General features: G+C 43.1%; 1 protein-coding gene and 1 pseudogene across 8 annotated transcripts in view; both read left to right on the top strand.

Moving 5' to 3' along the window:
• The window catches only part of PARP9 (poly(ADP-ribose) polymerase family member 9), a 37,485-nt gene extending 30,671 nt beyond the window's left edge, over positions 1-6,814 (top strand). For all 8 annotated transcript variants that reach the window (XM_036348330.1, XM_036348331.1, XM_036348334.1 and 5 more), the window contains 2 exons: positions 602-776; positions 6,029-6,814. In XM_036348330.1, coding sequence (XP_036204223.1) covers positions 602-776; positions 6,029-6,405 — 552 coding nt within the window. In that variant the 3' untranslated portion in view covers positions 6,406-6,814. The remainder of the gene's footprint in view (positions 1-601; positions 777-6,028) is intronic.
• Positions 6,815-12,821: 6,007 nt separating this feature from the next.
• LOC118676672 lies at positions 12,822-13,750 on the top strand (annotated as a pseudogene).
• Positions 13,751-27,007: the final 13,257 nt, after the last annotated feature.

Below are 27,007 nucleotides of genomic sequence, written 5' to 3'. Positions count from 1 at the left end.
GAAAGATTTGACTTGCCTTGCTATTAATCCATTTGTTCCATAGCTAAAAAAAAAACAACAACAAAAAACACCTGTAAGCTAGCTGCTCATTTGACCGGAGTCTCAGAAATAAGATGGAGGGGAGGCTAGAGATGGGCAGATACCAAGATATAGGAGGCAGAAATGATGTCAGGATATACAGAAGCATAGATCAAGACCCAGTTAAAAGCTGCCTATGTTGATGCAAAATAAAAGGACTGGAATAGAACTTATCACACTGTGTTATTATAATTGTGTACCTATTTTTATCTCTCACTAAACTATGAGCTTTAAGAGGGCAAAGACAGTAAATACATTGTTGGCCATTTCATTAACAATGGTTGTTCAGTGCATTTTTATTAAATGAATTCATCAAAGAAGGGACAGGGAATTTTGAAGAGATAGAAATCAAGCTAGGAGAGGGCTGCGGCCAGGAGAGACCCCTATGTAATTTGAAATGAAAATCAAATTGCATGCAAAGCTATATGCACATTAGTGCCTTTATTTCTGAAGCAGTGCATCAGGCCATTTAAGTAGCAGTTCTCCAGTCTCTTATTCAGATTTTCATTCCCTTGGGTTCCAGGTAGAGAAGATAGAAAACATGGTTCTCATGGCTGCCTTCCAAAGAAAGAAGAAAATGATGGAAGAGAAAATGCGTGGGAAACCTGTGAGCCACCGGTTGTTTCAGCAAGTCCCACAGCAATTCTGCGAAGTGGTAGGCAGAGTCGGCTTTCAAAGGATGTACTCAGTGCCCTGCGGTAGGTGTCAGCCCCTCATTATTGGAGCTACTGTGTGTGGGAATTGGTGAGCAGACATCAGCAGAGGACTCTCCACCAATAGCATTTGTTGCTGTGGTGAGGGGATCATTTGCAACTAGGATTTAGTGGTTAAGTCATTTGGAAAGGGTCCTTATTTTTATTTTCCTTCATATATTTTGTTGCTGATGGGTTTAATGTTGATGAAAGTATTTGCAGTAAGATGTACAGTTCAGGTTCCCTCCTTTCTGTGTTTATGTGTCCTATATGCAGAGTACCCTGGAGCTTTTCTTTCTCTTTCTTCCCCCACTCCTCCCACCCCGCTTATCTCAAGCAAATTATTATCACTACCTAACCATCCTAATCCCTTAATTAAAAGGGCATTTTCCTGAACTTAATAAAGTTGATCTTTTCTCTTCTATACTCTTCATTTCCTATAGGCTGATAGTGAATGAATTAGATTTCATCTGGCAGGTGAAGTGACTAACATCTTAAGATCCCTCTCAGCTATAAGAGTTCTGTGTGTGGCTTCCATGTCTCTTTTCAGTTGTACAAAAATATTGCATACAGCCCTGGCTGGTGTGGCTCAGCAGTTAAGAGTGTCAGCCCATGCACCAAAGGGTCTTGGGTCAAGTGCACATACCTGGTACGATCCCCGGCCCCGGTCGGGGCACGTGCGGGCGGCAGCCAATTGATGTGTCTCTCACATTGATGTTTCTCTGTTTCTTTCCCCTTCCTTCCCTTTTTTCCACTCTCTCTGAAAAGAAATGGAAAAAACATCCTTGGGTGGAGATTAACAAAATAACAACAACTTACTTCATTGCTGTAGTGTCCCCTTTAGATCTCTTCAAAGGAGGCCAAGAAGTTTTGTAATTATTGTGGAAGATACCTAGCAATGCAGCTTGATTTTGCCTGGTCGGTGAAATCCCTTCATCTGTACCCTTCAAGATATGTAGCATGATCCTTGATTTCTGGAAAGCAAAGAGTTTTTAAATCTCTTTGCGCCAGAGAGAATATAAGCAATACCTAGGGGAAAAATTGAGCATGCTCAACTCCTGGAGGTAAAAATTGATCAGTGAATCCCCTCCAAGAAATCTTCCAGTGCAATCAGGAAAGTGATGATTGGTATGGTCCTTTCATTAGCAATCTTAAAAACTCACTTCTTTTGCTCCTAAACCATTGTAACTGGCTTCTCTGCACCCCACTCTTCCCACCCCTCCACACACAATCACCACCTTCTACTCAAATACTCTAAGATCATTACTATCTTCCTATTTTCCAAATCCAGCGGGTGCCATCTTTTCAGTCCTTTGGCAGATATGGCTAATTGCCTCTCCATCTGTAACCTCCTCTCTCTCCTGACCTGCAGGTCCATATTTCAAACTATCTTTTGGACATTTCTACCTATGGACGCATAGCCAACTCCAGCTGAACTCCTTCTTGGCCATATTTTTCCCTAAGACATAGGCTATTTTTTTTCCCCTTTCTTGCTGATACTCCCTAACCTGGCTGATACCATCACCATCTATGAGGTCTTCTAAGGTAGAAACTGAATCATCCTCCATTCCTTCCTTTCTCTCTCATATCCAGGCAGTCACAGATTCTCTCTCAATAAAATTCTCAGCACAGCCTCACTTCTCTTTTCCTGCTGCCTTAGTTTACCTTCCCATAAGCCTAGATGATTACCAGGTCCTTTTTTGCCTCAAAACACCTCTATTAACCTGTCCTTTTCTCTTCCAGAATTATCGTGCTAAAAAATTACATGCCTGTTTAGCATCTGCATTCCTAGTTACCTAGAAGGTAAAAGCTCAGACTCCTTAGCAGAGTGCAGAAGGCCTTAGCCCCACAGTATTTCACCAGCCTCATAACTCACTATGTTCCCCAACACTCTAACCATGAACGTCTTAGTTTCCTGAGTATGCTGTATGCTCTCATGCCTCTGTGCCTTTGCATGTGGAATGTCTTCCCTCTTCACCCTTGTCAGCCCTGCAAATTCTTATTCCTTCGTTAAGACATAGCTCAAATGGCATCTCCTGGTGGACACCTTCCCCAACTCCTGCAGACCCAGTGAATTGCTTCCTTCTCTATGTTCCTGCACTCCCCCCATTCCTTTGTTACAGCCTCTGTAACTCTAACAAGTACACCAATTCAGTTCTACAAAATTCAGGTATGGGACTTGTTTTCTTTATGGCTGTATAATTGAACTTCACCTACCTTTTATGCTCCCAAGGCAACAGATGTGGAAAACTCCATCTTGACAGATGAATTCAGTCGTTTCAGAGTATCCCTAGTCCCTTTGGAGTTTAGACTCAATTCCTGCAAGGTTTTGCCTTTACTTCTCCTCTTCTGAGAGTGTTCTCCATGATGGGACAGGCATTGAGGGGAGGGTGGTCTGGTTCATGGCCCCATCAGTCCTCTGCCTCTCAGGGTCCTCTGCTAGATAAAACACCTTTGGCCATTAGCACCTTCCTTTACTTAAATTTCCAGTCCCCTTTGCTCTTAGGTAGGGTCTACACAGGGCACTCTGTTTTTCATGTCAAGGGAATTCCTTTCCAGGCCGTGTTTGTGTTCCTCTTATAGCACGCGAAGTGTTTGAGTGAAGCTGAAATGTGGGGTCTTGTGTGGAAGGCCTCACCCCTTCTGAAAATCTTCCCCGGCCATTGCTGCTTTCCACTCAGGTGCCAGGCTGGATGAGGGGGCTGCAAACAGCGGAGTCAGGCAATGCTCCCTTCTGCTCTGAAGTCCCCCTAGTTCTTCTGAGGTTTCTGTTGGTTCTTCGCCATCTTGACTCCCAGGGCACTCTTGAGAGAGTACGACAGAGAAGTGAGTTCTCGTTATGTCTTCCCTGATTCTTCTCTTCCCAGAAGGTGGGAGAAAGAACTTAACATTTATCTTGAAGTGAAAAAACTGCTCTTAGAATATCTTGTGTTCTCTTTTCTGTTATAGGTGGTATAAAATCCATGTGCTGAATCCTTCAGGCTTTTATCCTTTTGGTTCAAAAAACTCTTTTCCTCACTCAGAAAATCTAACTGTCAAGGCCATACTTTCAAGACCATATTTTCTGCTTTAATTAAAAATAATGATATATTATATATGATATGTATCATATATATTCAAATGACTTTGTTCTAAGCTTTATATATTTTAGCCCTGTATAAGTAGCCAGAATTCAGTGGGTGGAGGAACAAAGAGTAAGAAGACACTCCCAGGAAAGAAATCTTTGATATTTATCTCAAAATACTTGCTTGCCACATGAAATTGTACTATATTTTATGTCGGGAGTTCCCATTGTGAACTTTTGAGAATAGCGATCATGTCTTAGTCATTTTTGAAGCTCTAAAGCTGTATGGTCCAATATGGTAGCCATGAGCCAGTCACTTGTGGCTGTTGAACATTTGAAATGTGTTTAATCTGAATTGAATTACACAGTAAGTATAAAATATGCACTGTATTTGAAGACCGCTACCAAATAAAAAAATGTAAAATGTCTCCTTAATAATTTTGCATATTGATTACATGTTGGAGTGGTAACATTTGGATATAATAGGTTAAATAAATTTATTATTAAATTAATTTCACCTGTTTCTTTTTACCCTTTTTAATGTGGCTACTAGAGAATTTAAAATTATGTGTGTGGCTTATGTTGCATTTCTATTGTTCAGTGCTGCTCTAGAACCTGATACAGTGTTTGGTTAAGTCCCAAGTAAATTAAAGAAAGAGGAAGGTGAGGGAGGAAGGCGGGGAGGGACAGAAGGAAGGAAGGAAGCTATATTTAAATGTAAGCTATTATTATATTGACTAGGGGCCCGGTGCACGAAATTCGTGCACTGGGTGTGGGGTGGGGGGAGTGTCCCTCAGCCCAGCCTGCCCCCTCTCACATACTGGGAGCCCTCAGGCGTTGACCCCCATCACCCTCCAATTGCAGGATCGGCCCCTTGCCCAGGCCTGACGCCTCTGACAGAGGCGTCAGGCGTGGGCAGGGGACCCTCATTTCCCCCCATCACTGGTTCTGCCCCCAGCCCAGGCCTGATGCCTCTGGCCCAGGCATCAGGCCTGGGCAGGGGACCCCCAGACCCCTCCGATTGCTGGCTCTGCCCCTTGCCCAGGCCTGATGCCTCAGCCAGAGGCATAGACCCCCATCACCCTCCGATCGCCTGATCGGCCCCTTGCCCAGGCCTGACGCCTCCGCCAAAGGTGTCAGGCTTGGACAGGGGACCCCCATCTCCCCCCGATCACTGGCTCTGACCCCCGCCCAGCCCTGAGGCCTCTGGCCCAGGAATCATGCCTGGGCAGGGGACCCCCATCTCCCTCTGATCGCTTGCTCCACCCCCCGCCCAAGCCTGACGCCTCTGACCCAGGCTTCAGGCCTGGGCAAGGGGACCATCATATCCCCCCAATCCCCGGCTCCGCCCTCAACCCAGGCCTGATGCCTTGGCCAGAGGAGTTGACCCTCATCACCCTCCGATCACTAATCACCGGATCGGCCCCTTGACCAGGCCTGAGGCCTCCAGCAGAGGTGTCAGGCCTGGGCAGGGGACCCCCAGCTCCCCGCGGTTGCAGGCTCCGCCCCTGCCCAGGCCTAACGCCTCTGGCCTAGGCGTCCGGCCCCGGCAGCGGGGACCCGCAGCTGCAGCGGCCCCGCGATCATGGGCTTCGCTTTAGGCCCAGGCAAGGGACCCCTAGCTCCTGGGACTGCCAGCTTCGACCCTGCCCAGCTCCCATCGCTGGCTCCACCCCTACTTCCTGCTGTCACTTGCCAGGGCGGCAAAGGCGCCTGATTCTCTGATCATGGCTGGGGGGCAGGGCAAAGGCGGCCCCGGGGCCGCCTTTGCCCTGCCCCCCAGCTCTTAGCTGCCCCCTGGGTTTCAGATCACTGTCAGTGGCAGGGGGCTTCTTCCTGCTTTCCCTTTCGCCTCCCTGCATTGTGCCTACATATGCAAATTAACCTCCATCTTGTTGGCAGTTAACTGCCAATCTTAGTTGGCAGTTAATTTGCATATAGCCCTGATTAGCCAATGAAAAGGGTAGCGTCGTACGCCAATTACCATTTTTCTCTTTTATTAGTGTAGATGATATCAGTGATAATGTGTCTTAAGGGAACAACTTTGGGTATCTTTGCTACAGACACATGGACTTGGGACCAAAAAATAGTGATTATTTGGAGGACTAGACAGCGAATACTTATTAGTACCCAAATAGGGCAATATGTTTCTGCAGATCATAATAACCGTTTACATTTTATTTTCTTTTATCAGACCCACAGTATGGAGCTGGCATATACTTCATCAAGAACCTCAGAAATCTAGCATACCCGGTCAAGAAAACATCTACTACAGATAAGCTGATCTGCGTGTTTGAGGCTGAAGTACTCACAGGCTCCTTCTGTCAGGGTCATCAGGAAAATATTATTCCCCCACTAATGAGTCCTGGAGCCACAGATAGACATGACAGTGTGGTTGACAGTATCTACAGCCCAGAAATCTTTGTTATTTTTAGTAGTGTGCAGGCCATGCCCCGATATTTGTGGACTTGCATCCAAGATCCTGTATGGTCACAGGATTACTCATCAAAACCAATGATGTATCCACAGTCGACTTTGAGGGAACTCTCAAGAGGTAGCCCTGTTGATTAATCTCCATAGAATTTTAACAACTGGCATGGCCTTGCTTTGTAGAAACTAACCAATAATGACCATTGATGGCTCAAAGCGTGATTTGAATGTGTTAAGTGGGTTGTTTGTATGGACTAATTGGGTTATTGAAGGGGCCAGTTACATACTACTAGCATCTTAGTCTTTATCTCCTGGGGCTGGGATAGATGTATACCATCATCTATTATTCCTCTCCTTCAAGTTGTTCTTTCACCTCCTCTACTATAATAGCAAAAATGTTTTGCATGCAATGAAAAGACTTTTCTAATATCTAATCCATTTTATTTTCTAAAGTGGTGATAGTGTAACAAAGCAGGATGATTTTATATTTTCCAGATAATCTTATGCAGTGCTTTTGATAACAAAATAAATCACCTTTGCTTTGAAAAATCACATGTTAAATGAAATTATTTGAAGTGGAAGGACATCGAAAGGCTGATATTCTCCTGATAACCTGTGTGAATTCAGCCATATCAAGCAATGCAACTGAAGTACCACTAGGTCAAATTATTAATTTACCAAATATTTTTTGACCACCAGATGTGTTTCAGTCACTTTATGAATCCTGGGGATATGATGCTAGACAAGACAAATGTCTTCATACAGCTTTCAGCCTGACTAATTAGAAAGGCAGCTATGGACAACTTAATAAGTATAATTGGAATGAGGAATTACAGATTCTTTGGGAAAATATAAGAGGGAGAGGGACCATGGGTTGGGGGAAGGCCGCCTAAAGAAAGTGAAACAAAAGCAGAGACCTGAAAAATTTGGAAGAGTCAGGTAAGTAAGGGATGCAGCAGATAGGGAGCAGAGTCGAAGAGTATTTATGCAGAGAGAATCCTGTAATAAAAGGCTAATAGACAGATCGACTGAATGGCAGAATGACCAGTCGCTATGATGCACACTGACCACCAGGGGGCAGACGCTCAACACAGGAGCTGCCCCCTGGTGGTCAGTGCACTACCACAGGGGGTGTGCCACTCAGCCAGAAGCCTTGAGCTGGGCTGACAGCTGGCTAGCACAGTGGCAATGGCGGGAGCCTCTCCTGCCTCTGTGGCAGCACTAAGGATGTCCGACTGATGGCTTAGGCCCGCTCCCCACACCTAAGTCGGCAGTAGGACATCCCCCGAGGAGTCCTGGACTGCAAGAGGGTGCAGGCCAGGCTGAGGGTCCCCCACCCCTCCCCTCCTCTGAGTACATGAATTTCATGCACCGGGCCTCTAGCAGTTCTTATAAAGGCTGGATTCACTGTGACTGCCCAAATTTGTCTTCAGTTCTGCAATGTAGAGGCCAGCTAATCTCACCATGCAACTCTTGCCTATTCTGAAATCCATATTTCTCTACACTTCCAAACCTTTTGATTCTCACATCCTCAACCTCTTGCAAGAACACATTTCCTTCTCATCTTACTGTAACCAGCATTCTTCCTCTTAAAAGAAGCATGTTTATTGTCTCACATGGTACTGCCCTTGGATATGGGCAAGAGGGCCCTACTCTGGCCTTCTTCCAGCTGTACCCATCTCCACAAAGTGAGGGATCCACAGGGTCACTGCATATCTCACTCCTAAACCACATAATAGGTACCTGGAACCCCCAAATTTCCTGCCTAAACAGCTCCACCTGTACTTATAGGGCCTGATTGCACCTCTCTCTCCAACAGTCTGCATCAAGAATGGCCTCAGGCCCTAGCTGACTTAGTTCAATGGATAGAGCATTGGCCTGTGGACTAAAAGGTCCTGAGTTCAATTCTGGTCAAGGGCACATGCCCCGGTTGCAGGCTTGATCCCCAGTGGGAGGCATGCAGGAGGCAGCCAAGCAATGATTCTCTATCATCATTGATGTTTCTATCTCTCTTTTCCCCTCTCTTCTCTCTGGAATCAATAAAAAGAAAAAAAGAATGGCCTCAGGGTGACTGTTTACAGAGATAGGGTTTGAACATGAGGCTGAGGTATTCATATGCCTGTGGATTTGGCCTACGGCACAAAGCTGAGGGTGACAGGACAGCTTTGAAATAACCAGTATATGTTTAATATGGATTTCAAAAGAGAATGGAGGAGAGGCAATATCCACAAGGATAAGGACAAAAGAAAATCCATACCAAGAAACATAGTGAAACTGTACACCACCAAAGAAGTGATCTTAAAAGCAGCCAGAGAGAACAGCCAAATCATCTACAAAGGAATGACAATTAGATTGACAGCATATGTCTGTGGTAGGCAGAATAATGTCCTCCCCCTGCCCATTGCAAAGATATCCACACTGTTATCTGAATCTGAATGTGTTACCTTACATGGCAAAAGGAATTTTGCACATGTGATTAAGGTTACCCTTCAGACGAGAAGATTAGCCAGATTATTCAGATGGACCCAATTTAATCACATATATCTTCAACAGTAGAGAACCTTTCCTAGCTGTGTCAAAGAGATAGCAGCAGGAGAGGATTTGATGCCCTGTGCTGGTTCTGAGATGTAGGGAGTTACGTGCAAGTACCAGAAAGAAGCTTCTAGCAGGGAAGGGTAGCCCCAGCTGACAGACAACAAGGAAACTGGTATCTGTCCTTTAACTGCATGGAATTGAATTCTGCCTGTACCTGAGTGAGCAAGGAAGTCGACTCAAAGGCTTCCGGAAAGGAATGAAGCCTGCTAACACTTTGATTTTAGTCCCGTGAGGCCCGTAGCTGACTTCTGACCGACAGAATGTGAGGCAATAAATATGTGCTCTTTTAAGTCACTAAGTTGTGGTTATTTGTTATGGGAGTAATAAAAAACTAATACACTTTTCAAAACAGCAATAATGGAAACTTGAAGACATTAGTATAATATTTTCAAAGGGGCCAAGAACAATTAACTGTTAACCTAGAATTCTATATTTAGCTAAACTTTTATTTTGCCTTTATTTTTGAATAAAGACACTCTCTGACCATCAAAAAAAAAAACTGAATTTACCAAAAATAGACTCTCATTTAGAAAGTTAAAATTTAAAGGATATTCTTCAGGAAGAAGAGGGCAAAAAACAAAAATCTAAGCCGCAAGAAGGTATGATCAGCAAAGAAATGGTAAATATGAATACATGTAAATAGTCATTGTCTTCATAAAACAGCACTAACAGGAATGTCCAGTTTGGGAAATAAAGTAAGATTGAAATAAAATATTGAAAATGAACCATGTAAAATGGTGGAGGGATGACTACAGTTAAAGGGGTTTAAAATCATTGTGTTGTTCAAGAGATTAAAGTTTCTTATACAGATTAAAATTTAAGGACAGACACTATAAGAAGAGAAATAAAGTATCTAACTTCTAAATAGCAGACCAAAAAAAGGAATTTAGTTTTGGGTTCAATTCTCGGTCAGGGCACATGCCCAAGTTGCAGGTCTCATACCTGGTCCTGGCAAGTACTGAAAGTAACCAATAAATATTTCTCTCTTACTTTGATCTTTCTCTCACTCTGTTCCTCTCTCTAAAATCAATGAAAGCATACTCTCAGGTGAGAATTTTTTTTAAAGGAATCCTAGCTAATAAAGAGGGAATATGCAAATTGACCGTCACACTGTAACACAAGATGGCTGTGCTCACAGCAAAGGCCGAGTTCCCATAGGAGCCTTAACGAGCAATCAGCAGGGACCTCAGGCGTGGCGCTGGGCCGGGGCAGGGGATCTGAGGCTGCTCCCCCCACCTGGTGGGGCTTGACAGGGGACCTCAGGCCGTGCCCCCTGCCCCAACGCCAGACTGGGGGACCTCAAGCCGTGCCCCCTGCCTGGCAGAGCTTGACGGGGGGCCTCAGGCCACTCCCTCCACCCAGCAGGGCTTGACGGGGGATCTCAGACCACGCCCCCCGCCCTGGTACCAGGCCATGGGACCTGAGGCCACGCCCCCCACCCAGCGGGGCTTGATGGGGGAACTCAGGCCGCACCCCCTACCCCAGCGCCGGGCCAGGACACCTGAGACCATGCCCCCCGCCTGGAAGGGCTTGATGGGGACCTCAAGGCGTGTCCCTTGCCCCAGCCTGGGCCAGAAGACTTCAGGCCTTGCCCCCCACCCTGGTGCCAGGCCAGGTGACCTGAGGTCGCACTCCCCACCTGGCAGGGCTTGAAGGGGGTGGGGCCGACTGGGTCTGGATCTAGCCCAATGGGGGTGGGGCTGGCCGGGTCTGGGTATCACGCAATTTCAAGGTGCAAGTGGATGGGCGGGGACTTGACTCTGGTTCCCATGGCTCGCCCCAGACTCTGACAGGAGGAAGATTTTCATATACATTTTGCTAATTTTCTTTCATCCCTGACACTTCTATTATAGAGAAAGGGCGAATAGCAATATTAAAACATTTTCTCTAATTCCCTTTTAATGTGCATGAATTTTGTGCACCGGGTCACTAGTCCTATATAATAAAAGCCTAATATGCAAATTGTCCCATCGGATAGGAGTTGGACCTGGAGACCAGGAGTTAGACCGCTCGCTATGACATGCACTGACTATCAGGGGGTGGCGCAGAACATAGTGGGCATCGGCGCTGCGACCTCTTGCCGGCTACCTGAGGACAGGGGTGATGGGGATGGAGGTGCAGTGAGAATGTGGGGTGTCTGCTGAACTCATTCTCACTCACCCTGCTACCCTCCCCTGGGACACTAGTGTGCTGGGGAAGCCCCTGCACTCAGGTGCCAGGCACCCATGAGGAGCCCACCCCACACCTGCGTGGCCTCTTCTGGGTGAGCCGGGCCACAGCCGCCGGGACCACAGGGGCTAGTCGGGCTCCCCGTGGGTTCGCACAGGAGCTCACTGCCCACCTGACTTCCATGCAGCGCCACTGGGTTGCCCAGAGGCCCACGCTGCGTCCCGGCCCACAGCGTCTGGCCACACTCACCACATCTCCATGTCGGGACTTGGGCACAGTGACTCAGGCAGAGGGGGACGTGCAGGGGCCCAGGGGCCCAGAGGTCAGCTGGGACCTGCCCTTCCACACCAGATGCTCACGCTTCAATTGCCGGCCAGGCCTAGGGACCGCACCTATGCACGAATTTCATGCACCAGGCCTCTAGTTTTAAAAAATAAACATAAAAACAGCTAGAAAAGTAAGGAAGGGAGATAACACAATCAGGAAAATAAGTGAGATAAACAGCATGAAACGTTAGAAGTAATTCCAAATATGTAAGTGACCATATTATGTGTAATTTGGACTAAAATTTCTAGTTAAATCACAGACTGATAGATTGGCTTTTGGAATCCAACTACATACTGTTTAGAGGAGATATAAAAAGCATTAAAATGCATAAAGATTTAAAATAAAAAGAAAAATGCAATTACCAAATACCAAAAGAAAGCTGGTGTACCTTTATTAATAACAACAAAATAGACCTTTAGTTAAAAAGTGTTATTAGGAGCCTGTCCAGTATGGCTCAGCAGTTGAGTGTTGAACTATGAACCAGGAGATCATGGTTCAATTCACCATCAGGGAATATGCATGGTTGTGGGCTTGATCCCCAGTGTGGGGTGTGCAAGAGGCAGCCAATCAATGATTCTCTCTCAACATTGATGTTTCTATCTCTCCCTCTCCCTTCCTCTCTGAAATCAATTAAAAATATATATTTTAGCTCTGGCCAGTTTGGCTCAGTGGATAGAGCTTTGGCCTTTGGTCTGAAGGGTCCCGGATTCGATTCCAGTCAAGGCACATGCCCAGGTTGTGGGCTCGGTCCCCGGTGGGGAGCCTGTGGGAGACAGCCAATCGATGATTCTCTCTTATCGTTGATGTTTCTCCCTCTCTCTTCCTCTCTGAAATCAATAAACATATTTAATATATATATTTTTTATAAAAGTGTTAGTAGGAATAAAAATGACTTCTGATAATAACAAGACTTCTGTATGCTATTAATAACATAGCCCCAATCTATATATATCAAGCAAAAACTGACAGAATTATAGGCAAAACTGATAACTCCACTATGAGAAGTTTAACATAGCTCTCTGAATAACTAGATCAGTGTGGTTTTAAAAATAATAATACTATAGAAGATTTGGATAACACAGTTTTTAGCTAATGTACTTATTAGAACACTCCACCCAATAATTAGAGAATATACATTCTTCTCAATTAAACACTGAACAGTTATATATACTAACCATATTCTAAGTTCAACAATTTTAAAGACATTTTTCAACTGGGCTGTGTTCTCTGACCATCATCCATGGTGCTATTAACTTAGAAATCAATAAAAAATAATAGCTTAAAAATAAATGTTTGGGGATTAGCTATACAATTCAAAATAACACTTCATAGGTCATGAAAATGTAACAAATTAGAAAATAGAAACAAATTCTAATGAAGCTATACAGTTTGAGGCATTAAAGCTAAAATAGTGCTTAAATTATTCATATCCTTAAAGCTTATATTAAAAAATTAAGGTAGGCTCTTTCCCATCTTGCAAGATGGCGGGTGAAAAGAAGACTGAGAAGCCGGATACTAAGGAGAAGAAGCCTGACATAAGGAGAAGAAACCTGAAGCTAAGAAGAAGGCCGATGCCGGCAGCAAGGTTAAGGCCCCTAAGAAGGGGAAGCGCCACTGCAGCCAAAACCCTGTCCTCGTCAGAGGAACTGGCAGATACTCCCGGTCGGCTATGTATTCGCGAAAGGCCATGTACAAGAGGAAGTATTCAGGCCCTAAATCCAGGATTGAAAAGAAAAAGAACGAGAAAGTTCTTGCTACTGTCACAAAACCAGTTGGAGGCGACAAGAATGGTGGTACCCGAGTGGTTAAACTCACAAAATGCCTAGATATTATCCTACTGAAGATGTGCCTCGAAAGCTGCTGAGCCAGGTAAGAAACCCTTCAGTGAGCATGTGAGGAGATTGTGGGCCAGCATCACTCCTGGGACCATTCTGAGCATCCTCACTGGGCACCACGGAGGCAAGAGGGTGGTTTTCCTGAAGCAGCTGGTCAGTGGCTTGCTACTTGTGACTGGACCTCTGCCCCTCAATCGAGTTCCTCTTCATAGAACACACCAGAAATCTGTCATCGCCACATCCACCAAAATTGATATCAGTGGTGTCAAAATCCCCAAACATCTCATTGATGCTTACTTCAAGAAGAAGAAGCTGCGCAAGCCCAGACACCAGGAGGGTGAGATCTTCGACACAGAGAAAGAGAAATATGAGATTACAGAACAGTGCAAGGTTGACCAGAAAGCTGTGGACTCACAAATTCTGCCAAAAATCAAAGCTGTTCCTCAGCTCCAGGGCTACCTCCGCTCTCTGTTCGCTCTCACCAATGGGCTTTATCCTCACAAACTGGTGTTCTGAATTTCTTATAAGAACCCAATTAAGTAACTGATATGTTAAAAAAATAAAAGTAGCAATTAACCAGTAAGCATCCAATTTAAGGTAAGAAAAGAAAATCAGAATAAACTTGAAAAATAAACACAAAAAATAAGGAAATAGAAAAAAATACAACATAGAATAAAACCAATAGCTATTTCTTTGTAAAGATTTGAAAAACAGAAAAATCTTTGGTAAGACTGATCAAGAAAAAATAAGAAAAGGTACAAATAAAGAATTTGAGAAATAAAAAGAGGATGTAACTAAAATATATTAGAGATCTAAAAGTAAGACTAGAAATAATTTTATGCTAATAAGCTGAAAATTAGACAAAAATGTAGATTTTCTTAGCAAAATATAACAACAAAATTGACTGCAAAATAAAAAATCTGAATTTTTAACTATGCATAAGTTGAATTAGTAATTGAAAATTTACCAAACAAATAAACAAGTAAATTCAACAGGTTAAATTGATTTTACTAGTGACATTTATGTAAATTGATGCACAAATCCTAACAAAAATATTAACAAATATAATTCAGCTCTGTATAAATAAATAAATCATGGTCAATTTGGGTTTATGTCAGAAATGCAAAGATAATTTAACTTTAGAAAATCTATTAAACTCACCATATAAACATAGTTGACCCTTGAACAACTCCGGAGTTAGGGATACCAGCTTCCTGGCACAGTTGAAAATCCGTATATACTGTAACATGACTCCCAATGGATACCCAAATCCGTAGATGCTCAATTCCCCTATATACAATGGTGTAGATCAATGCGTATAGTTGGCCCTCCACATCTGCAGAATCCCAACTGCAGACGGAATACATTATAGGTATTTACTTTAAAAAGTATGCACATAAGTGGACCCATGCAGTTCAAACTCATGTTGTTCAGGGTCAACTGTATATTAAAGAGAGGAAAATCATTTGACAAACAATTCATAAAATGATGTCTACCAAAAACCTATAACAAGCATCATATTTTCTGGTAAAACATTAAAATGATTCCCTAAAAAATTAGAAGTGAGACCATGGATGCTTCCTATACCACTTATATTAAGTAACGAATTAGAGCTCCTGTCAAACACCGTAAAGAACAAACAAACAGACTGAAAATAAAGAAATAAAAACGTCATTAATCACAGGAAATATAATTGCCTATGGAAAATCCAAGAAAATCTGGAGACAAATGATTAAAATTACTAAAAGCATTCTCCAAAGTTCTAAATAGAAGTTATACATAAGTCAATTTCATTCTTATGCATGAGAAACAGTAAATGTAATGACTTCTTTTTACCATTACCATAGCAACAGCAAAAAAAAAGTAAGGTAACGAAATAAATTTAACAAAAGATCTGTAAAAATTCATGAAATAAAATTATAAAATGTCACTGCAAGACATTAAAGAAGACCTAAATAAATAAAGTGATATATTATACTGCCGGGGTCCAGCCTCAGCAGGCCAGGGGTTCCCAAAGGTGTGGACGGAGTCGGCAAAGAATGTTTTACATGGAGACAGTGTTCAGAACTCTCTAGCTCTCTTTAGTCTCCGTGGATCTTCCTGTGTCTGGCTGAGGCCACAGAGAGAGATCCCGAGGCAAGCTGAGCCTTTATTTTATAGTCAGAGGTAAACAAGGTAGTGGTTTCCATAGTTACGCTGTTCTTGTGAGTTTCACTTGTTTTGACCATAGTTACACAGTTCTTGTGAGTTTCACTTGTTTTGGCAGCATTTGCTGCACCTCCCACTGCCCATTAGCTACCCAGATAAAGTCTAGGGAGCATTATAAGGTCAAGCCTAATTATGCTAAGAGGACTGTGCCCTCTAAGCTGGGACTTGTTTGTGACTTTGCCAACAGGTCAGTCCGAGGCTTAACCCTATAGCGGCTCCCCACATTATACTAGACGTCCGGTGCCTGAAATTCATGCACAGAGAGAGGGGGTGTCCCTCAGCCCAACCTGCACCCTCTTACAATCTGGGACCCCCCAGGGATCAGGCCTAAACCGGCAGTTGGACATCTTTCTCGCAATCCAGGACCGCTGGCTCCTAACTGTTCGACTGCCCGCCTGCCTGCCTGATCTCCGCTAACCACTCGCCTGCCTGCCTGATTGCCCCTAACAATGCTGCCTGCCTGTCTGATGGCTCCTAACTCCTCTGCCCACCTGCCTGATTGCCCCTAACCACCTCTGCCATGCCGGCTTCATCCGGAAGGATGTCTGAAAGGTCGTTCGACTGTCTGGTCTAATTAGCATATTATGCTTTTATTATTATAGACTAGAGGCCCGGTGCACAAAAATTTGTGCACTGGGGGGGGGGGGGTCCCTCAACCCGGCCTGTGCCCTCTCGTTATTATAGATTCCCACCCAGAGGAAGACTCAATATAATAGAGACGATTATTCTCCAAAAATTAATCTTATCAATACAATATAATTTAAAAATCATTCCAGAGTTTCTTCATAAAAATTGATGGAGTAATTGTAAAATTTATATAAAATGAAAAGGTCCAAAAAGAGCCAAACCAGTTTTAAAGAAGAAAAAGTGGAGGTGACTTGACCTACAATATAGCATGACCTATTATACAGCCACAGTATTTAAATGTGTTATTAGTACACAGGTAGATAAACAGACCAACTAAATGGAACAGGAAGCTCCCAAACAGACCTGTGTTAATAAGGAAACTTGAGAATACATGTATCTTGTATATATATCTCAAAATATACAAGGTATGGCAAAAGTAGGTTTACAGTTGTGAGTATGCAGAATAGAGTTTAGTCTAATATTATTATTTATTAATTACTAGAGGCCTGGTGCACGAAATTCGTGCACGGGTGCAGTCCCTAGGCCTGGTCAGCAACTGAAGCCTGAGCGTCTGGCGTGGAAGGGCAGGCCCCAGCTGACCTCTGGGCCCTAGGCAGCACCTGGGCTCCAGGGCCCCCACGTGCTCCCCTCCTCCTGAGTCATGGTGCCCGAGTCCCCATGTGGAGATGCAGTGAGCGGAGCCATATGCTGTGGGCCAGGGCACAGCGTGGGCCTCTGGGCCACCCAGTGGTGCCGCATGGAAGCCAGGCGGGCAGCATGCTCTCTCCTGGCCAGCCTCGCAGACCGGCTCCTGAGTGAACCCATGGGGAGCCCGACCAACCCCTGTGGTCCTGGCAGCTGTGGCCTGGCTCACCCGGAAGAGGCCACGCAGGGTGCAGGACTGCAGGACGGGCTCCTCACGGGCGCCTGGCACCTGAATGCAGAGACTTCCCAAGCGAATGAGCCTTGGCGTCCTGGGGGAGGGTAGCAGGGGGAATGAAAGTGAGCTTGATGGACACCCTGCATTCTCACTGCACCTCCGTCCCTGTCACCCCTGCCCCCAGGTAGCCACCGAGAGGTCACAGCCCCCCACCTGGGCGCCATGGGAGGTTGGTCGCCACCACCCACCCCCAGTTCCCCGTCCCAGTCTGGGGCCCAGCCCCAATCAGCGCTGTCTGCAGGGTGATTGGTGGGGCGATGGGGCCCCCACTCACACCTGCCTTGGCCTGGCGTCACCCACTCCCTTGCTCCATCCCGCTGTGGTCCCGCTCTCATCGGGGCCCATCAGGGCCGGAAGCGCCTCCACTGCTGCCCGCTGCCAGTGCCGCATCACTGACACCCTGCCATGTTCCATGCCACTCCTTGGTGATCAGCGCACGTCATAGCAAGCAGTCGAACTCCTGGTCAAACTCCTGGTCGAGGGGACAATTTGCATATTAGGCTTTTATTATATAGGATTGTATTATTTTCCATATGAACTGTAAACCTACTTTTGCCTCACCCTGTATATGTATCTCTATATATGTATTGAATATATATAAAATACATACAAATGTATGAATATATACCAGTGTATTCAAAATACATATATCTCTCAAGTTTATTATATTACATACACTATATAAGTCATATAAATATATATTCTACAATATGTATAATCCACCTTTTCACATTTCAGGCTTTATGGTGTCAATATTTTTATGGTACATTTAAAATTTTCCAGCCCTGGCTGATGTGGCTCAGTCAGTTGGCCTCCCATGCATGGAAAGGTTGCTGGTTCAATTCCCTGTCAGGGCACTTGCCCAGGTTGAGTCTTGATCCCTGCAGGTGTACAGGAAGCAACCAATCAATGTTCTACTCTCATGTCAATGTTTCTCTCTCTGTCTCTCTTTAAAAATCAATTTAAAAATCTTTTTAAAAAAATATCCAGCAAGTCTTTTTAATTAGAAGCTAAATGCCTTTTAAAAGTCAGAATTTGTGAGATAAAGAATATAATTGATTTCTTACTCAAGTTTCCATGTTCAAGTCAAAACTGCTACTTGATGCTTGCATTTTTGCTCACTAGCTCTTTTTATTTTCTGAGTATGATATGAATATATGCATACTTTTCTCAATATAGAGCCCTGAGTGTGTGTTTTTATATGACTGACAGAGGTAAAATTGCAGATCACTGGGAAAACAATGGACTAATCTCAATAAGTGGTCTTGGCCAACTGGCTAAGGAAATGGAAAACAATACATTTGGATCATGACCTAGGTTGGGTTCCCTAGAAGCAGAGCCTGAGATGGGGATTCTTGTTCAAGTGACTTATTGGGGGAGTGTTTTCATGAATATGGGATCAGGAGAGACTACAGTACAGGGCAGGGGGGAATTAGCAAAAGTGTGGTCTGAGCTGATGACTAGCTTTAGTCTTATTCCAGGAGGAAGATCTAGAGCACAAATTATAACTGTTAGAGTAAATCCCACACTGTATCAAGGGTTGGCCTTTTGAACTCTGATGTCAGTTATTGGCCTTTTGAACTCTGATGTCAGTTATTGGCCTAGATCTGTCCTTGTGGGTGGGGGTGGGAACCTTCTAGCAAGCTGGCCCTGTTAGGCCTGCAGTTCTTCAGAGAAGGGTGCAACTGAGCGTTATCAGCCAGCACTCACAGCAGGTAGGGGATGGGTATACTGGCTAGATGAAGGGGATACATCTGGCCACTACAAGTGGAAAAGAGTGGCCAACTGTCCTGATTTGCCTGACAGGATTTAGCACCAAAATTCCTGCATCCCAGACAAAACTCCCCCAGGACACACACACACACAAAAAAATTCCTGGTCTTCTATGATGGGTGTGGGAGGTTGGGGGTGGGGTGGGGGGGACTACAAAATCCCCGACTGCCCCCCAAAATACAGACTGAAAGCAACACTGTTTTTAGTGTTGAATGGATACAGCATAGATTATTTGGCTTCTATAGTCACCGTCATTGTTTTTCTTCCTGACCATTGATATTGATAACCATGATTTGCAGTTCATAATAATGATCATCCATTGTTGCATCATTCTGAGGGATGTCACCTAAGTATGCAATTTAAGTACATTGTAATCATACACATTAGCAGTCTATCTTTAGTTCTGCTTGTGGAAGGTGAATTTTTTAACACTGAGTATGGTGACCATGTATTAAGATAATGAAAATGAGTTTATGATACCAACAGCATGACCCACACATCACTGAAAAAGAAAGCTAAACAACTGTGTAATATTAATAACAGACAAAGGACAATATAACTGGATTAGGAAGATAGAACAAAAATAGAGCATACTGCACAATACACAGAGAAGAATTTTGGACCGGGTATGGTGGAGAAGGGTGTGAAAGCACATATGGAGACTGAAATTTATAAGTCTGGAATGAGACAGACAAGTACTTCAAAATCAATCAAAAGTCTTTTAGTTTGCCCCCAAGACACCCATGCTCAGTTGAAAATAGTGGATGCTGAATTATCTTGGGCATATCACATGAACCAACATGCATTATTGTATCACACCTTTGATTGTTCCATGGAACTGAGGTTACATTTCCTGATTCAAAAAAGTGTGCCCCCTAGCTCATAAGGTAATTTGACTTAAAAAAATTGAGTTATAATCGTCTTCATGATATCTATTTAGATTGAAATGAAACCATATCTTGTCCAAAGACCAAGTAGATTTGACTCATTTATCTGCTTTCAATGTAAACGTTAACTTTGACAAATTCTATTCAATTTATAAACTTCTTACCAAAGAAAATGAAATTATCTCATCTGGTAAAAGCCTTACACAGAACACTGTAAAAAGAGGGGTGTGATTGACTACCTGTTATATGGAGATTTTCATAAGGAAATTGTGGTCATTTTAGTTTCCCCACAATGTGGAGAAGCATTGAATGAATTTTTTTACTTTATACAAATGGAAGGAGATAGCTTTCTTAAATATGTGCCTACAAGATGGCTATCATTGTTGCCAGCCATAGAAAAGATGTTAAAATGTTGGCCTGCCATAAAATCAAATTTCAAAGTGTGGCGCAAGAAGAATGTCTTGCTCCAATTTGGAAATATGTTGAAGATGAGAATGGAGAGAAAGATTATAGTGAAACAGGAATAAACTTGTTGATTCTCAAAAACTGTCTAATAATCTCAAAGATGCCAAAAGGAATCTAGAAAAGGAACAACCAACTGCGTCTGAGTTATTCAATGCTGTATGTAAATTGTGACAAAAACTTTAACAGAAAAAAAAGACTAATTTTTTGTAAGACTTTTTCGAAACTTAAAAAAAAATGTCCCTAGAAAAAGGCAACCACATTAAACAGAACTTTGTGAGGAGAGGGTGAAGAGGGGATACATGGTGATGAAAGGTGACTTGACTTGGGATGGTGAACACACAATACAATATACAAATGATGTATTATAGAACTGTGCCCCTGAAGCCTGTATAATTTTATTAACCAATGTCACCCAGTAAGTTTAGTTTTAAAAAATAACTTTCTGAACTTCTTTATTAAAACTGTGAACTTAGCTGGACTCTAACTTCAGTTTCACAAGTTCAAATTACCTTTCTTCTTCTTCTAAAAATATATATATATATATATTTTTTTTTTTTACAGAGCGGAAGGGAGAGGGATAGAGGGTTAGAAACATCAACGAGCGAGAAGCACCGATCAGCTGCCCCCTGCACACCCCCTACTGGGGATGTGCCCACTACCAAGGTACATGCCCTTGACCAGAATCAAACCTGGGACCCTTCAGTCCTCAGGGCGACGCTCTATCCACTGAGCCAAACCGGTTAGGGCCTTCTTCTTCTTCTTCTTCTTTTTTTAATTCCTCACTGGAAGATATGTTTTCATTGATTTTAGAGAGAGGGGAGGGAGAGAGAGAAACATCGATGTGAGAGACAAACTGATCAGTTGCCTCCACTACACACCCTGACAGGGGAATCTAACCCACAACCTAGGAATGTGCTGTGATCAGGAATAGGACCTGCAATCTTTTGGTGTACAGGATGATGCTCCAACCAACTGAGCCACCCAGCCAGAGCCAAATTACCTTTATTCTTTTTTTAAATTTTTATCCTCACCCAAGGATTTTTTTCTATTGATATCTAGAGAGCTTAGAAGAGAGAGAGAGACAGAGAGAAACATCCACCGGGGCTGGGGAACCTGTAACTGAAGTATTTGCCCGCGACTGGAAATCAAACCCGTGACCCTTCAGTCCACAGGCTGATGCTCTAACCCAGTGATGGCGAACCTTTTGAGCTCAGCGTGTCAGCATTTTGAAAAACCCTAACTTAACTCTGGTGCCGTGTCACATATAGAAATTTTTTGATATTTGCAACCATAGTAAAACAAAGACTTATATTTTTGATATTTATTTTATATATTTAAATGCCATTTAACAAAGAAAAATCAACCAAAAAAATGAGTTTGCGTGTCACCTCTGACACGCGTGTCATAGGTTCGCCATCACTGCTCTAACCATATTGCCACACCTGCTAGGGCAAATTACCTTTATTCCTTAAAGCCATTTTCCCTAGGGAAGAGAGATTTAACTTAACATGACTTACAACGTGCTTCAGAGTGTTTAGAAAATGATGGGAGAGAGCTTGCATGGTTAATTTATAGATGCAAAGGACCTGATTGACAAGCAGTTGGTTTACCAAAATAAGTCAGTAGATACAAAATGGGTGGACATTTTGGAGAGTTGGAAATGAATTCCAACAAGTTTAAAAATCTGAATAAAATCCTAAGTATTCTATGCTCAAACAGTGTTGTTAAGAGAATATTTAGCTTGACATCATTTGTACCAACAATAAGAATTAGTGCAATTTAGGCAGAACAAAGCTGCAAATCAAAATTAATTTTATATTTGATTGTATTTAGTTTCACCATTACATAGGAGAAAGCAAAGATGTCCTAAAGGCTCCAGGCAATTCAGAGAAATATTAATGAAAAAGGAAACAGAAAGAAGAAAAATATTCCACTGAATCATGGGACAGAAACATATTGCATTCTTTAATTTAATATAGGGTATATGTTTAACTAGTTCTATTGTATTTACATTCTCCTTTAAAAGGTAGTACAGAAAGAAACATAAAATATTGTTATATTTTTCTCATACATTATTTGCTTAATTAGTCCTTAATTAGTGTGTAATTATTACATATTATTATTTATTTTCACATGCATCAGACTGGCAAAAATAAAGTCAGCCATTTCCAAATGTTAGCAAGGATGTTTAGAAAAAAGAATCTTATACACTGCTTATGGAGTATACCAGGTAAACTGGTACAATCACTTTGTGAAATAATCCAGCAATATCTAATATATTAGTTTTATATTATTGTGTAACAAATTACTAGAAACCTGGTGTCCTAAAACATAGTGTGTCCCCCAAAAATGTGTACACACTTTATTTTTATTTTTTTCAAAATATATTTTATTGATTTTTTACAGAGAGGAAGGGAGAGGGATAGAGAGTTAGAAACATCGATGAGAGAGAAACATCGATCAGCCGCCTCCTGCACGCCCCCCACTGGGGATGTGCCCGCAACCAAGGTACATGCCCTTGACCGGAATTGAACCTGGGACCCTTGACTCCGCAGGCCGACGCTCTATCCACTGAGCCAAACCGGTTAGGGCATGTACACACTTTAACAGCTGATTTCTATTACATTTTGGAAATGAAACGTATTTTTATTTATTTATTTATTTTTAAAATATATATCTTATTGATTTTTTACAGAGAGGAAGGGAGAGGGATAGAGAGTTAGAAACATCGATCAGCTGCCTCCTGCACACCGCCTACTGGAAATGTGCCCTCAATGAAGGTACATGCCCTTGACCAGAATCAAACCCGGGACCCTTCAGTCCGCAGGCTGACACTCTATCTACTGAGCCAAACCGGTTAGAGCATGGAATGTATTTTAAAAAACACTGCCTTTAAGCCCTAACCAGTTTGGCTCAGTGGATAGATCGTTGGCCTGCGTGCTGAAGGGTCTTAGGTTTGATTCCGGTCAAGGGCATGTACCTTGGTTGCAGGCACATCCCCAGGAGGGAGTGTGCAGGAGGCAGCTGATCGATGTTTCTCGCTCATTGATGTTTCTAACTCTCTATCTCTCTCCCTTCCTCTCTGTAAAAAATCAATAAAATATATTTAAAAAAACACTGTCTTTATAATTATTTGAAGTGTATATACATTTTTTTTGGGGGGGGACACCCTGTATTTATTATCTCACAATTTCTTCAGGCCAGGAGTCCAGGTACAACTTAGCTGGTTCCTCTGTTCAGGCTCTCACAAGGCTGCAATCAAGGTATAAGTCAAGAGAAATCAAGATGGTGTCATAGGTAAACACCGGAGTTTGCTGCCTCGAACAACCACTTCAAAAATACAACTAAAAGACGGAACGGACATCATCCAGAACCACAGGAAGGCTGGCTGAGTGGAAGTTCTACAAGTAGGAGGAAAGAGAAAAACATACCGAGACTCAGAGGAGGCGCAGCGCTGAAGTAAAATACTAAGGCGCGGAGTGCATGCGGAGCGGGCTGGCGGCTGAGGGCATGGTTGTTGTTTTCAATCGGGAGGGAGTCTCAGGCCCTGAGCTCCAGTTACGGGCGAGTCTCTAGGGACCCAGACTCATACGGGAGAAGCGGGACTGTCTGGCATCGCTCAGAACCCTAGGGCAGCTTTCTCTCCATGGGGCTTGCAGTGATTACTGGGACACTGAGAAGCAGAGCCTCTGAGGGCAAGACTGAGAGCAGCCATAATTGCTAACCCTGCCCTGTTGATCCCGTGGGACCCGCCCTGCCAAAGCCCTGCAGGGAGACTTTTGCTGGATAGCCTCAGGCAAAGGCTAGATTAGCACCTCCCTAGAGATCCAGGAGCCAGGAAGCCCAGAGGTCAGAGTGGGACCATCCAGTGAGCAGCTCCGTGGAACCATAAAAGACACACTCAGGGGGCAGACTCAGTGAGCACCAAAGCCCCATCGAAGCAAGTCTACCCCTAGAGGGGTGTCTCCAGCACAGAAGTTCTCCCACTGCAGACACAGCTGATTCTCACAGCCAATTGGCCTGGAGGTCAATTCCTCCCAGTGATAACTACAACAATCAAGGCTTAACTACAACAAGACTGTGCACAAAGCCCACAAGGGGGTGCACCAAGAGTGTCCACCTCAGGTAATTGGGACACTTAGCACAGAAAGGCACTCTATTGACACAGCAAAGCATAAAAAATGCCGAGACAAAGAAACAGGACACAAACAACAGAATTGGAGGAAAGCAAACTGCTGGATATAGAGTTCAAAACCACACTTTTAAGCAGCAAGAGAAAGAAAATCAGTTACCTACAAGGGAGTACCCATACGACTGTCAGCTGATTTCTCAACAGAAACTTTGCAGGCCAGAAGGGAGTGGCAAGAAATATTCAAAGTGATGAAAACCAAGAACCTACAACCAAGACTATTTTACCCAGCAAAGCTATCATTCAGAAGTGAAGGTCAGATAAAGAGCTTCACAGATAAGAAAAAGCTAAAGGAGTTCATCACCACCAAACCAGTATTATATGAAATGCTGAAAGGTATCCTTTAAGAAGAGGAAGAAGAAAAAAAAGGTAAAGATACAAATTATGAACAACAAATACACATCTATCAACAAGTGAATCTAAAAATCAAGTGAATAAAAAATCTGATGAACAGTATGAACTGGTGATTGTAATAGAATCAGGTACATAGAAAGGGAATGGACTGACTATTCTTGGGGGGAAAGGGGTGTGGGGTGAGGGAAGAGATTGGACAATAATCGTGCACCTATGGATGAGGACAGTGGGTGGGGAGTGAGGGGGGAGGGTGGGGTGGGAACTGGGTGGAGGGGAGTTATGGTGGGAAAAAAGAGTAACTAATGTAATAATCTGAACAATAAAGATTTAATTAAAAAAATATGGCCTAGTTAAGAGGATTAAAAAAAAAAAGGTATAAGTCAAGGCATCTTTTCATTTGGAGGTTTGGCTAGGGAAGAGTGTACTTCCAAGTTCTCTCAGGTTGTTGGCAGAACTCATATCCTTGTGGTTGTGGGACTGAGGGCCCTAGCTTCTTACTGGCTATCGTCCTAGTCCTAGAGGCTACTCAGGACCTAGAGGGCATCCACATTTTTTTGCCATGTGACCCTCTCTGTAGGCAGCTCACAACATGACAGCTCACTTCTTCAGGGCCAGTGCCAGGTTGCTAAGATACTTACATATGAAATGGGATCATGGGAGTGACATTACATCATTGTTGCCCATTCTATATATTAGCTAAAGTCAAAGGTACCACCCGCACTACAAGGGTAGGGATTATATACAGCAACACTAGAGGGGCAAAGACCGTGAGGCTGTTTTAAATTCTGCCTAACATCTCAAATAAAGTTAAAGATGCAATGTCCTAGTATCTAGCAGTTTCCCTGTATACACAAAGATATGTACAAGAGTGTTCATAGCAGCATTGTTTGTAATAGCAAAACTATTGTTTTGTAGTTCTTAAATTTCTCAAAATACAAAAAGATATTGTCAGAAAGACACTAGCAAATAAAACACCATGTATGGTATTTTTATAAAAGCAACAAAAATAGTGTGTCCAAAAAATGTATACACAGTTTGAATAATTATAAAGGCAGTGTTTATTAAAATACATTTCATTTTCAAAATTGAGCTATCAGCTGTTTAAGTGTGTATACATTTTTGGGGACACCTTGTATATCAGAATTCTCTTTCAGTAATGACCTGCTGCTGTTGTCTTGAACAAATCCTCCCACCAATGAGAAGAACTGGACAAAATAAAAATCATTCAGGCACTGAACTGTTACCATGGCAGTGAGAATTTGTGGGTCCAAGATCTGGAAGAAAAGGGAGCCATGAGAGATGATCTAGATATTTGCCATCACTTTTCCCACCTGAGGTGATTGCTAATTCTGAAAGCAGTGGCTGAATAAAGCTTTTGGCTGTCTCATCAAGCTTAAGAGGCCTCGCTGAGGAAGAGAAGTCCTAGTAAATGCACCAGACTTTTGGTTGTGTTAACTTAAAAATAAAAGGTCTTTCAAAGTGAGAGGCAACAAAGAATAGCTATTCAGGAAACACTGATTCAGAAAGAAACCCAAATAGTGGTCCAAGTAGAGACAAAGGCAAGGGATATTTACGAGAAAGCAAGGGGAACAATTACATTAATAGAAGGAAGTAATTTCTATTGGTGCAGATAACAAAACAGTGATGCTAATTCCAAACAGTTTTTTAAATTTTCAGTCTGGTTTTCATGAGTCTGGTAGAAATACTACCTGATTTCTTGTTATCTTTGCAACCAGTTCTTTGGGACACAATGTTACATTAGTGCCGGGAGCCGGTCCATGCTTGCTGTTTCAAGGGACCTGGCATATATGGCATACTGTTCTTAATATGTTTGCTCACCTTCTTGGCACTATGTATTTTAACCAAGGTCTCTGAGAAAGGTTGTTTCCCCAGGTAGGGATTTTCCCCTGAAGTTAGGGAGGAAATAAAACCTCTTAACTAAGTGCCAGGTGGGTAATTAATCACTTTAACTACGAACAATCATGCTTAAGCTACTTAATCTTTACTCCCTGGAATGGAGATAAGAAACGCCCTAACCTTTGGAATAGAGATTGATAGGATTGGGATCAACTGGTATAAATACAGATGTAAGAACACAGAACTTAGAATACAGAGCTTAGAACACAGAACTAAGAAGACAGAACCTACACAGAACCTACAGACAGAAGAACTTCGCTGGAGAGAACATGGCAAAAGATCCTGGACTGAACCTGACTACAGAAATTGGCAAGAGAACCTGACTAGAACCTGGTGACTGAACCTGGCTGGAGAACCTGGACAGAACCTGGCTGGAGAACCTAGCGAGGGAACATGGCTACAGAACCTGGCTGGGGAACCTAGCAAGAGAACATGGACACAGAACCTGGCTGGAGAT

Source organism: Myotis myotis, unplaced genomic scaffold (assembly GCF_014108235.1).
Source record: "Myotis myotis isolate mMyoMyo1 unplaced genomic scaffold, mMyoMyo1.p scaffold_m19_p_2, whole genome shotgun sequence".
NCBI classification, from domain to species: Eukaryota; Metazoa; Chordata; class Mammalia; order Chiroptera; family Vespertilionidae; genus Myotis; species Myotis myotis.
Note: the sequence above shows the minus strand (reverse complement) of the source record. Positions and strands in the feature narration are given on the sequence as shown.